This window comes from Sinohyriopsis cumingii, chromosome 7 (assembly GCF_028554795.1).
Source record: "Sinohyriopsis cumingii isolate HCF-2022 chromosome 7, ASM2855479v2, whole genome shotgun sequence".
Taxonomy (NCBI): domain Eukaryota; kingdom Metazoa; phylum Mollusca; class Bivalvia; order Unionida; family Unionidae; genus Sinohyriopsis; species Sinohyriopsis cumingii.
In genome coordinates this window covers 83,171,405-83,185,263 of record NC_142967.1, presented here as the reverse complement: position 1 = coordinate 83,185,263, position 13,859 = coordinate 83,171,405, and the positions used below count along the sequence as shown (strand labels likewise).

The following is a 13,859-nucleotide window of genomic DNA, read 5'->3' as shown; positions in this document are numbered from 1 at the left end:
ATGAAAGTAACATAGAGATATACCAAGATTCTCTCCACTATGCATGTTGCATACAACTTCATCTGACGCCCACCGCAGAATTTCATATCTGTACAGCGCCCCCTATTCTGTTTGCAGAAACATCTGAGGCATTCCGAATGGTCACATTTAATTTAACGTAAGCATTAGAAATGGAATAAATTAAAGAATAGTATTCAATAATTGAATTTTAGTATTTGAATAGTATATATATCTTTTTTACATTCAGATTACAGTAAATTAGGCAAGAAGAAAATGTTGCAATATTTTGATCGGTTTCTGGCACATTATTGACCTTCACCTTTCACTGCAATGGCCATAGATTAGCTACACATGATGGAGAACATTATTTGCGCGATTGTAACAATACTGTTAATTAGTTTGAGTTTATTTTTCCTACTTATTATAGTTTTAGCTTCTCTGGGGAAATCTCTTGGTTTAAGAAGAAAGTATATACAGATTTTACTGAAAGTCTTCGAGGTAATAGAGCTATTTTAAAGCAGACGACAGTTCATTTTTTAGTAAAGGAAACAATTAGACATTCACACCATGTTCGTTACTTCATTACTAAGTGAATACAGTATATATTTTAACTCGTAGACGAAAGGGTTGAAACTAAAGCTGATACATTTGTCATAAAGTCGTTATGTGGTGGTTTTTTTTAAATATGGGTATGAGTTATACTTTTAGTCATGTCCGTGATAGATAAAAATAGGAAGTGCTAGTTTTAGTATAGTCCACATGTAGACTGCATAACGATTTAGATAACATCAGCAAAACCTGAAATCATTTTTTTTATGGAAGTAGATCAAGAGATGTGCATAGGTGTTCAGTAGTATAAATTGGTAGCGTTCTAGAGAGACATGTTCTCAGCCCTTTTTAAAAAAAATGATATTACTGATGGACGAGAACAACTCTCTAAGTCATGATTTATGATGGAGCATCAGCATTTTTAATCAGGTGTATTATTGTGCCCCTCAATACTAATTAATAAGTTATTTTTACTGACATTCATATGCAGACTAAGTATAATCCTTCTTTTGAGTCATGGTATTAAATTAGTCCTACATTGTAAGACATATCACATGTTATTTATGTTTTAGTGCTACGTCTTACTACCCAGATAATGGCCTTGTATAGTATGTTCCGATGTTTTCTCATTTACCCACTTGGGTTGAGACATGACTCCAACTTGCAGACGGAGGTGAGATATGTGAGTGAACTGTAGATGCAGGTGCCTTAGACCACTCTGCTATCCGGGGTCCCAGAGATATAGTAGGAACATCAGAGACAGTTCATTTGCACATAGTAAACAGGCTTGTTGGTTTCTTCATTCAAAGAGATAGAAAAAAAATTGGGGGGGGGGGGTAATGGTTTCTGTCCTTTATTTATGTTTCCTAGTAGGAATATTGATGTATTGGTGATCTAGAACCAACTGTAGTTTTCATCCTCATCATCTGTAAGATTTGATGTATTGGTGATCTAGAACCAACTGTAGTTTTCATCCTCATCATCTGTAAGATTTGATGTGAAAGTTTTTGAAAGTCACTGCAGGGAGTCTACATCAAGGTAAGGTTTAAAGGAGAGACATTCCACCCTGTAGAACTCCAGCTTTAAATATACTCAATACCTACTGCTGTTCCGTACTATTGATTTAAATGTGTGTGACTGTTGCATGTTTTCCTTCATTGCATTTGCAATATTTCTCGCTTTTCTTTCAGTTCGGAAGGAGAAGAATAGACAGTTATGTTGAATGTAAAAAACTTGGTGAGCCAGATGAGCCAGAAGCATCAGACAGTACTGAGGTTTTTGACAATGAAAACAAAAATGAAGAAGGTAATAACTCACATTTGAAGCATGGTTAAAATTAACACTAATCAGAATTTTGTATTTTGTGGCAGAATTAACAGACATGATTTTTCTGTTTTAAAGCAGAATTCTGCTTTTCTCCTGACTTGAATCAGATTTTTCTTGATATAATCCGTTTTTTTATATCATCTTTGATCCAGTTTTTTTAAAACAGTCTGTCCAGTCCGATTCTGCAACGACCCTTGTAAATTATTTGTTCCATATATTAGTTAGCACACGACTATTGTAAAGAGTATTATCATTGGTCAAAGGTTTAAATTCATCCAATGAATCTTCATGTAATGGATACTGGTGGCAGTGGAAAGAAGACACATGCTTGTTAAACATGGCATACCGAGTTGTTGAGAGAGAGAGCATGACATGAAACGTTTAGATAAAAGTTTTAAAAACATATGGAAATGGGAATGGCTGGAGCAAAACAATGACATAAATTTAGTTGTCAGTTTATAAGAAAGCTGAACGCTGATAAAGATTCTCAGAATTTAATAAACATTTTAAAAAAACGAAAGCCGCCAACATGTATGCTGGGCTTGGCATTGTTATTAGACGCAATCAGTTGACCAGTAAATAATGTCCACTATTTTAGCTGCAGATTGAAAGGGTATGAAATAATACATGCATTCAGCTTAAATTGTTTTATAAAAGTGACTCGTGACCATTGCGGGCCGACTGCACTTAGTTCTCTAGTTTTACATGGGTATGGTGTTTGTTTATGAACTCGTTATTAATTTCCTATTTTTTATAAAATATTTTACCATTATGGAAATGCAAGTTCACAAATGCAAGTCGTTCTCTGCACTTTGTGCAATGGTTAGTATAATAGTTTTCACACATTTCTTTCAATATCACAAAATCAGACGTAAAAGTTATATGCAAGCTGAAAGCCTGTGTTGATTGTTAATTATTCTTGCTGTAGTTGTTCAAACGAATAGGTGTACAAGTGTTAATTATGGGAAATTTGCAATGGAAACGCTTATGAGAAAATTTTAGCAGTATGAAATTTGTACAGATGCCATTCATAGACCCTGGAATGTAATGAACCGTACACGTGCTTCGTCTTTCTTAACCGAAATTTGCTGTTAATTTTTCCCATTGAGTTCAGACACATAATGATGTGTGACAAAATTATTGAATAGTTTAAATATGTATGCAGTTCTTGCAATGGAATTACATATATTATGGATTAATTGCAAGCCCCGACCGCATGATTTCAGATGGCAAGTAAATTGTGTTGATACTCTGTTCATGCTGTATATTAGATGTTGAATTCAGACACAATGATCTGGGAAAAGAATTATTGAATATTGTAAATCTGTGTGCACTTTTTCAATGGAATTACATGCATTATAGATGAACTGCATGCCACAACAGCACAATAGTAAACAGTGTTGATACCATGTTCATCATATACATTAAACATGAATACATATGTGCCAATGAGTTGTTCTCTAACAAAAGTAAAATGCTATAAAACCCTGCATTAACGCGACCCCAATATTAACGAGATCCAATTTTTTTAACCCCATTTCTCGCGTTATAGTAGGGTTCCACTGTAGTTGATTTACTTGGGTGTTTATTTTACAGATTTGTTATGAAAAGAGAGAAGTATAATATATTTGCTGCAAAAATTGACAAATTACAGCTGCCTCGCTTGGCGCTCAGCATTAGGGGGTGCTCATTAGTTATGTACTTTTGAGAAAGTGACGTATGTAAGGTGAAGTTGTTTGCATTTAAAACATGCACAATGGAGAGAATGTTGGCATACCTCTATGCTACATTAATATAATGTGGATGATATTTCTTTGGATATTGTACTCTTGGAAATTGTACATGATTTAAACACACTACTAACTAAAATGACTGCTCCCTTGTGCTAAAAAATCAGCCTGAATTAGTCTAAAGTACACTGTCCATAGCAGCTATTAAAATAGGGAGAATGAATTTTTCCAGACTAGACAATACCAGCTTCTGATAGTGCAATGAATGAATTACCAAATATATAAAATGTAATAAAAAGTTATCAGCTCTTTTTTATACAATTTACCTCTGAAGTTCAGGAAGTGAAAATGACCAAGTGGATGTAGCACTTTTTTGAAAGGTGCACATCTGGAGTAAGGCCAAGCTGTATACTCTATAACCCATATTACACCCATCAATCATACACCAAAATAAAAGGAATTAAAAGTTCTTTGAATTATACCTAAGATATACAAGGTCTTTTTTAAATAGCCAGTATAACCAGTGAGGAAAGCCGTGGAAATTCTTTTTCTTTAAAATCCTAACCCTATACAAAATACGAAACTGTAGAGCGCCACCTTAAGAGGTTAGTGTTAAGACTGGTCGACCTGGTGTCAGGATAATGTGACTGGGTGGGACATCATGCTACAAGTCTGTGGCATGATTGCCCCAGTGCTAGACATCACTATAAAGTAACACACTGTAGACATTGTAGCGATATGACTGAAAAAATTTTAAAGCTACATTACAAATCCAAATCACACATACACACACAAATTATTGTCACTTAATTACAATGTGAACACTGACATGCACATGAAATAACTTTAGCATCAATAGTGATGGGGAACAAATTCATGTGACTATTAATATTGTGAAATTATTGAAGTAAAGTTGAACATTTTTGGAAAGTTTATTAGTTTTTCAAATGATTATTTTGGTTTATTTTATGATCATAAGTTGCATCAGGAACAGTTTTTTATAAGTGTAAAATGCGTTTTTGGCCAGGGGCCTTTGGACCTCTGGATCCCCAGACCAGGGGCACTGCCCCTCCAAACCCCAATGGGGGAGGACCCCCAAACCCCCCTTAACATTTTTTCAGCTTTTTTTCATGGAAGACCAAAATCATGTCTGAATTAAATGCTGTCTTTATTCTTAATCAGAATTTTATTTATCAGATTTCATATTTATGATGTCTTGACAGGAAGAATTCAAACTTTATTATTCCTTGCCAGACCTACAGGGGCATATACATTTGTCCTGTCCCATTATGTCATCTCCTCTGTAGATTTTATCTCAACTCAGTAACTTTTGAGGGACTTAATGGATTGAAACTGAATTTGTTACTACTCATAATGAGGCTTTAGATTAAGAAGACAGTTCAGTTTCAGTATTTACTGTTTGCTGACATTTTTGCATTTTTATTGAGGTATTGCCCAGCTTGATTTGGAACTTGGTCAGTTGCATCATATTGGCAGGAGGGTATCCTGGACAAATGACACTTTTCTAGTTTCTTCTTCAAATACATCATCATACACATACATAATAGGAGAACATCCACTGCCTTGCTGATTTAGTCTGTTCAAAGTAATAAAAAAGATGTTAACCCATTCTTTATGTTTGTTTGAACATTGAAGTGCTAAAAAGTTGTCGGATTGCCAAGATGGATGTCAGAAGAGATTTGTCTTCCATTGGAGAGAGGGATTAATGCCACATTATGTCAGTGGGGTTACTGAAGTGCATATGAATGTTGTCATGTAGGCAAATGTACTCGTATAAATGAAATAGTAATTGATGTTCTATAAGTTAATAGTAAAATAGTTTAACTAAAGTCTATTCATTCATGATTTTATAATGCTTTGCACCTTCATTGTCATCAGAAAACCTTTTGATTGCAGTGGACTTTTACAACGGTGGCCAGGTACTAAACTAGGTTGAGTCTTTTATAATAGATAACAGGCTACTGCAAATTTTGTTTTCAGCACACACTGCTTTTCATTGTGACCTCATGACATTCAAATATTGGGATAAATAGTAATGTCTGAATAAGCATGATATTTAATATTCTTGCAAATGAATGAAATTAACTCAGAAGGTTACAGCTTGCATAAAAATCCAAATTTTTTTTCTTCTTCTTTGAAACATTTATAGGCTTACAGGAAAAATACAGGGTTGTTCATGAAATTGGAAACTAAGTTATTATTTTGCTATGCCTTATGAGCAGCATCTTGATGGCTTGCCATAATGGTTAATAGTAATTACAATTCGTCTTGGTATTCAACCTTTTGAAAGTTTCTTGTGTGATAGGTAATTTGTGCCATCCTAATTGCCTGACCTAATGGTCAATAGAGCTTGCAATCCATTTCAATACAAAATCTTTTGCAAGTTGTATGCAGTAAATGATTTATTTCAGGAAATAAGATAATTTCAGTAATTTCTCTCTGCCATTTTGAAGAAAAGCAGGACAAATAATATCTGTCCTTCATTCAATTGATCCATCCATCCATCTCCATCTATCAGTCTCACTTTTCCTACCACTCTGTAATTTGAAAGCTGAAACTTGGTATTAGGTATTACTCATACATCATCACATACCACAGTATGGGTCCTATCTTCAAGGTTACATATCAATATTTTATTTTCCATCACCCTTTACCTGCAGCTCTGTAACTTTAAAACTGTTGGAGATTAAGGTATGAAACTTCGAATACATCATCATCACCAAAAGGTGTGTTGAGTACCACATTTCTGGTACTGTCTTCAAGGTTAAGGTCACGTCTCCATAGCTTCTCTTCCATTATGCTTCCCCCTTCACAGCTTTTGTCACAATTCATAGTGTAAAATGAAAATGCTAAATTGAGGAAAGAAAAATCTCAAGGCACTTCGTTGCTTAATGACAAATATGTTATCTTTCAACAAATACCTATAAAGTTATGATTTGTCAGAGATTAGCACTACTAAGGTGTTCACTCTTGGCAAGTGCAGATGTTACTCCCCTATATTTATGAATACTGTAAGGAATAAATCAGGTTTTATTCCTGAAGTTATTTGTTGAATAGAGTTTGATACACTGATACCAAATACATTTGTAGTTCTACAAAATTTGAAGGAAAAAATACGAAGTGAGCAAACAGAATTTTCGACAATCCCTTTATTTATCAATTTAAATTATCAGAGTTGAAGGATTTACTATTTGCTGGGATATCTTTATTTTTAAAGTTTTCAGCTTCTCTAACATACTTTGGATGTGAGTGCTAGGACTTTCTGAGCAAGATTTTACAGATATTGTTTGCCTTATCTTGTGTATTTTTGGAGAGAGAGAACAACAAATTGCTTGGTGCAGTAAGATGTAGTCTTCTGATTATTTTCAGAATACACTTTTTCTGTTGCAGAACGCCACCTTATTGAGAGGGACATCTCACTTTCAGCATTTGAAGGCATTAAATTTTCTGAGATTGACTTCAGCGGAGTAGATTTTAAAAAAGAATTCCATATATCTGACATAATCTTTTTTGCCAAATGTGGAATTGAGGTAAGTTTATATAGAATCACACTATATCATTATGCATTCAAGAAACATACAGGTATCAGTGAGTCCGGCTGTTAGGATCAAGATTGGTTTGCAATTGGGTTTAACTTAGTTTTTCAGATACAGCACCCATTATATCATTGTCCATGGCAGCCATGGAGTATACTGCCAGCTTATAATGAAGTGTTCTTTAGTGAGTTGATTTGTACTTTTGCCAGCAGTTTGATTGTTCATTATGAAGAATACAGTAATTTATGTAATTTTTCACACCAGTTTAATCTTTTTTAGATGGGCAGTCCATAGAAATCATAATTATTTTCTTGTATACAAGTTTTCTTACAGAAAAGTTTCTTTTGCTATTGAAAAATTATATTTATTCTTTACTTTTTTTAATGCCTGATGTTTGTAAGTTATAATATTTTGAAATTTCAGACATATTCATTCTAGGGTCTGATTGGTTGTTAATGAAAATGGTGACCCTTAGATATCTAATAGGCTACAGTGTCAAGTATGAAAATTTACTTATCCCTACTACTTAATGGATGGTCGTATAAACATGGTATTTTCAATATAAGATTTCTTGTGGTGACTAGTTGGGCCTAAAGTATTCAGTATGGCTACCATATCTAGTTGGTCATAAATGAAATAGGTGTCAGTTTGGTGTCTGTGATGGCAATCTTTAAAATCTTATTATAGCTACCATATCTCATGTAGTTTTTCATACCCTTTAATTTTTTGTACACAATCCAGCTATAAAAAAATAATTATTTAAAATGTGTCATATTTTTTCATAGCACTTTGTATTCATTGGAAAATCCTTTAAATTATCATACATGAAAGTTTTACTAAGAAGATTTACGTTTGCAAAGATGATAACAAATACTGTATTGCCTTTTTTTTAAAAAACAATTTATGAGAATGTAATTATTATCATATACAGTTATGGTGGGTTTTATAGTTTTTTTTATTATTTTTTAACCTTGTATTTTGATATGTTCATTTTCCCATTTCAAACAGCGTTAAAAGTATGCAAAGGTATGATTTAGATACATCCAATGATGAAGGTATTGTTTTGCTAAGTGTATGACATAAATAGTGATTAATTTGGGGTAAGTTCTCAAGTGGGTTAGGGTTAGGGTTAGGGTTCAAATAAGAAATAAAATTTATGATTACACAGAAAGGTAACTTATCTTTTCATTTAATAATTATTTTGTTTTTTATTTGAATCGGGAGGAGAAGTTCATATTTCAAATGGTTTTTAAAAAATAATGATGTACAATAAAGATACATCAAACTACCAACATATTTTTCCTGAGCTTATGTTTGATATAAGCCATAATGAAGAACAACTATTTGTTGCCTCAAATAAAGCTTATCTGTTTGATAACTTCCTGTAAATTTGTAATTGAGGCATCAATAATGAGACAGGAGACAAAGAAATCAAATAATCACCATTTATAAATCATTTCATTCTTTTATTACTTTTTAACCACATGTTTTGATGTTTTCTTTATTTGACTTAAGAAGGGAAGTTCACATTTCAAATGGCTTTGAAAAAATACTGATGTAACATATAGATATGTCAAACTTCGACATGCAGATTCACTGAACATTTCATTCTTTTAATACTTTTTTAACCAATGTATTTTTATTTTTTATTTGACTCGAGAAGTTTGTGTTTCGACTGCTTGGGTGACCTAATAGAGCGTCCGTGGGAGATCACAGTTTCAAACCCCAGCCGAGTAATTCCAAAGATTTTTTAAAATGGTACTAACAGCTGCTTTGCTAGGTGCTCAGCATTAAGTGGTTAGTGTTAGGACTGGTCAACCTGGTGTCAGAATAATGTGACTGGGTGGGACATGATGCTACGTGTCTGCAGCATGATGCCCCAGTGCTAGATGTCACTATAAGTTGTCACACTAGCCTTTAATAATATCTTGTCAAAATGGCATTTCTTCTGTTAAACTTCTCTTATTTGTCTATCAACCCTTATTTGTCTTCTATACAATTATTGATGCATAAACTCTCTTATTGTCATTACAATATCTACTGGTGTTTTTTAACAACTGGACAAAGGTCTTCTACAGAACATATCCTTAAATATTATCTCTAATTAGTCCTGTTTGTTAAGTCCATCACTGTAACAAAACACCGTGGGTTTTAAAATGAACTCGGAAGCCCTTTTTGTGTTTTCTTATTCAACAAAAATTATATCTTGGTATATGCTAAAGTGAAGACCACAAACCATTGGTCAACATGTCTTATTGTTTCACTAAGGTCATACAAATGTAAAAACCTTGTCATTTTGTATCATAAATTTGAAAGTCACTGATGCCATTAAATTGATTCATATATATACTATCTGTTATGTGCTTGTAATGTTTTGACTGATATAATTAACATTTTATTGTGATTCTATTACTACTGTACATCCCTCTATTGTTATCGTTATTGGCGAAGATGAATACAAGCGATGTGTATGGCCACATGCCCTTAAAAGATCAGTATGGACAATGGCCTTGATAGCACATTGCAGATTTTCATTTCCCTAAAGATAGACTAATTTTCCTATTGGTAGGTTCTCTGATTTGAGCTCTTCTATCGAATCTTGCCCTCTGTTTGGTTGTAACTGGAATAACCTGACCAAAGCACTAAGCATATTTAATTAGTGTGTAAATAACACTGAATAACCAAGTGGTTGCTATGCTAATGTTTATGATAAAACAAGAATGAATCGTTGATTTAGAGGTGTTAATTGATAATGGAATATAGTAGTGTCCTAGTATGTGAGGAATTTCACAGTCATCAGGTAAATCATCAGGTAACTGAAAATACGAATTATAGTTGGCCTTTAACCTCTCTTCCCTCTCTCTTTCCCAAAGCTTCAAACCAAAACCGCCTTCAGTAAATACATTCTTGCACACTGCCACAACGCTCTATTATCTCTCTTCTCTTTCTTGTACACACACACTTTTTTTATAGTTCTTTTATTGATTATTACAGTTAGATAACAAGGTCGCTGTTGCTATAAGATTATAAGTTGCACTTAATTTCTGGACAGCGTGGGCTCATATCATTGCACACAAATTTGCAGATAACTAATACCCATAACTAATACATGTTAATCATTTTGCCAACACACAGTCACAGCAACAATGTGTGCTCTAAATGCAGATAAGCTTGCACACTGACATTTTCATTTCAGCCATCTCTCTATCTCTCTTGTTTACTAATAACAACAAAAGTCTGTTTGAGTACATTTATTTTTATTTTAACCGGACTCTTAAGTTGAGAGCAGAATGAGACAGAATTTGTACGTTTATTTTGTATGTTAGTACTATTAGGTTATCAAGTATCATGTGTTCCATAGACCTTGTTCTGGTATGATCCCTTAATTTTTCGTACATGGTCAGTACCACAAAATGATAATTATTTATTTCACATATAATTTTTCATGCTCTGAATTATTTTTTGTGTACGAAAAATAACATGAAATACAGTACTTCTCTGAATGGATAATAGTAGGCACACAGGTTTTTGACTACAAGACTTATTATATCTGATTGGCTCTAAATGAAAAAGGAGCCGATCAGACATGTGTTTTGTGAACCTATTAACTCAAACATAAGTAGGTAGTTTTATTACCAAATTTGGTATGTTAGAGTTTCTGAACAGTGTCAGAGATGGTTTCAGTAATCAGCAGTTATGAAAGAGAGATATATCTGGGATTGCAGCAAATTCTTTTTGATGGTCATTCCCTTCAGGAGGCTTTTGTCTTGTAATATGGCATTGTAGACTGTTTCAGCTGACAAATGCTCCTATTTGGCCAATGGTCATTCTTGGGGAAGAATATATTAGTTGACCATTTTGAAAATGAAAGACATTGATTGCCAAACTAGTTATACTTTTGGGTTTTAAGTATTATGAAACCTACTTTTGTCAAGATGTGTGTGTGTGTGTGTGCATGTATGTATGTGTGCGTGCATAGAAAAACCACTCCCTCAATAACTTATGGACCCGCCTATAATGTGGTGTTAGGCATGGATTCTCATGTATTTTACTAGAACATATAAAAAAGTTGCCACTGTTTATTGAACAATAAAAAAAAATTCAATCCAAATTATTAAATGAACTCTTGACATATCGCTGGTTTTTTCGTCTAAAATGGCGCTTATTCCCAGGAAATTTGGAACAGCATCATGAAACTTTCAATAAGATGTCATACGTTTTGATAAATGAAAATGTCACTATTGCCTATTGATGGCAATGCCTTTATAAATAAATACCAATTAAATAAGTTTCGGGTTCGGCCAATGTGGGTATGTGAGAAAGCTTGCCAGTAGCTTCTTGTGGGTCGGTGGTTCTTTCTGGGGTTTTCCTGGATTCGTCCTCCACCATTAATACTGGCTGCCATGTATAGCCTATCTTGTGCTGAAAAATGGCGTTAAACCCTACAACAACAACCAATTAAATAAGTTTTGTCAAATGAAATTTGTGTTTTAGTTCTATCTTTTAATTCATTTTCAGTGTAATCATCATAAATGCAATATGCTGTCTAGCATTCAAATGCAAAAATTGTCAGTCTACCATCACAGGTATATCTAAGCATTTCTTTGAAAACCTGATTAAGTGCTGACCATGTTTTTGATCTCTGAGTTGCAGAAATGTTTGTTGTATTGTTACACTTAGTTAAAAGCAGACTTGCTTTGTAATATCACAATAAATGCATCTTTTGTATCTTCTGAATCAAATCCTATAAAGAGGATGGAATGAAAGAAAAGTTCAAAGGCATGCAGTTTTAGCAGTCACGGGTGTGTGTCAGGCCAACTCAATTCAGTTGATCATTCGAACACTTTTCTAAGTATTATTATATATGTAATATAATTAAACTCAAAAATTAGCCTACTCATTTATAAATTTTATCAAAGATAGCATGCGAAGTGAAATAAGTACTTGGTGGATAAAAGCTTTGTTTCATAGATAAGTTCATTATGGAGAAGTGAGTTCTAGAGCTTGTAGTGAACTTAACATTCCTGAATCGGCACTCAGATTTCCTCCAGGATGAGAAGTTTCACTGTTACTTGCATTTAAATCACAGGTCATTATTTTATTAAGAGAAGAATGAAATAAAAAAATATTGAGTTTTGACATTGATAGTTATTTCACTAACTAATGTCCCTAGTTTATTTTAATAAAATGAATCTTATATTATTGTGAATCAACAGCAACAAAAAGCAGTGACATAATACACAATGTTTTTGCGCACATGTAATGGTTGTTGAGACCTTTTGGAGTAATGTTGTTAACAATCTTTCAGAGTTTCTGTATCTTAAAAAAAGGTAATTTATTAAGAAAAGCTAACAACATCATTAGAAAAAACTAATAAAACGTGTAATAAATAGTCCCATTGCCGCAACCACCCCTGGTTTCTTTGTTGTCCCTTGGTAATTTGTGCCCTGGCTTTTTATTTTTTTTTTAAACCAATCTCATTGTGTGCAAGTTATGAAGAGAGAAATTCATTGTGATTGTGCTTTTATGCTGAAAACAATGTATTTTTTTCTCTCCAGTTAATGGAACAGCTCAATGTTATGTCTCTTACTATTTTGGTAGGTCATTATCCACATTGTAATTTTATAGAAAAAAATCAGAGTACCTTGTGATTTAAAAAAAAAATCCATTGAAATTGCAGCTTTTGTTCTGTTTTCAATATTTCAGGCAGTTATTGAAGATGATGTCACAAAATGTTTTACAGGAGCAGGTATGATTTAATTTACAATTTAAATATAGCTAGAAAGTTACACTTTCTGTAGTTTAGAACATATACACTGGAGATAAAACAGACCATGTACAGAATAAAATGAATAATTTTTTCTCATTTTCCCATTCAGTATGGATAGAAATTGTGCAGGTGGAATTCTGATCCAGAAACTCCTTATCCTGCTTCATTTGACTCTTATCCTACCTCACATGTTGTTTGAATGGTGTATTGAATGGAGCATCACAACTCTGACCTGTTTATCTTACTTCATCACATATGCAGGGCATTCCATTAGACTTAAATATGGAGAATGAGTTACCAAAGTAGGCAGGGGCTTTGGGGGACTGCCCCCAGTGGGTATACAGGTTGTGTTTTTTTTAAGTAGCCAGGTGTAAAGTAAAAGTAGTTAGGTACATCAACCAGCAACTGGCTGATAGGGAAGGCCCTGCATACATGAAATCCTGTTTTTTGCTATTTTTAATATTGTGTTTTAGAACTTAAGCTCTCTGTGTTTTTAAGTACATTTCTGAGTTTACACTGAACTTTTCTATGTAAACCAAACTTTGTATGCTCTTTCTAAAGGTCAGACAAATTGTATATAAATGCTTCGTCCTTTTAATGCTTTAATCGTACCAGGGTGAGAGCCATGTATTTGAAAACCAATGGTTTTTTTATGTGGGAATGGGAGGGGGTGAACCTAGAAATGTGAGAAATATAATCAACCATGAATATTGACGTGAGCTAGGAAATCCACACACATTGTCTCCAAATTTGTGGGCAGAACTTGGCAAAGTTCCATTCCTGCTCGGGAATTATGACCCATATTTGTAGGATTTCCCTATTCCACTCAAAGACATATAACAGATATTAATAAGTTAGCCCGTGTCATCAATTCCACCTCAGTATTGTTGGAAAATTTAGGGGTATTACTTTCATCTTCAAAATTTT

At 33.5% G+C, this 13,859-nt stretch overlaps 1 protein-coding gene across 2 annotated transcripts in view; it reads left to right on the top strand.

Annotated features, from left to right (window-relative positions):
* The first annotated feature begins 326 nt into the window (after positions 1-326).
* The window catches only part of LOC149795641 (glycerol-3-phosphate acyltransferase 3-like), an 88,374-nt gene continuing 74,841 nt past the window's right edge, over positions 327-13,859 (top strand). For both annotated transcript variants that reach the window (XR_016422378.1, XM_089965470.1), the window contains exons 1-4: positions 327-498; positions 1,740-1,854; positions 7,017-7,156; positions 12,869-12,911. Coding sequence is in view for 1 of the 2 variants with exons in the window: in XM_089965470.1 (XP_089821596.1) it covers positions 352-498; positions 1,740-1,854; positions 7,017-7,156; positions 12,869-12,911 (445 nt within the window). In the remaining variant the exon portion in view is untranslated. The remainder of the gene's footprint in view (positions 499-1,739; positions 1,855-7,016; positions 7,157-12,868; positions 12,912-13,859) is intronic.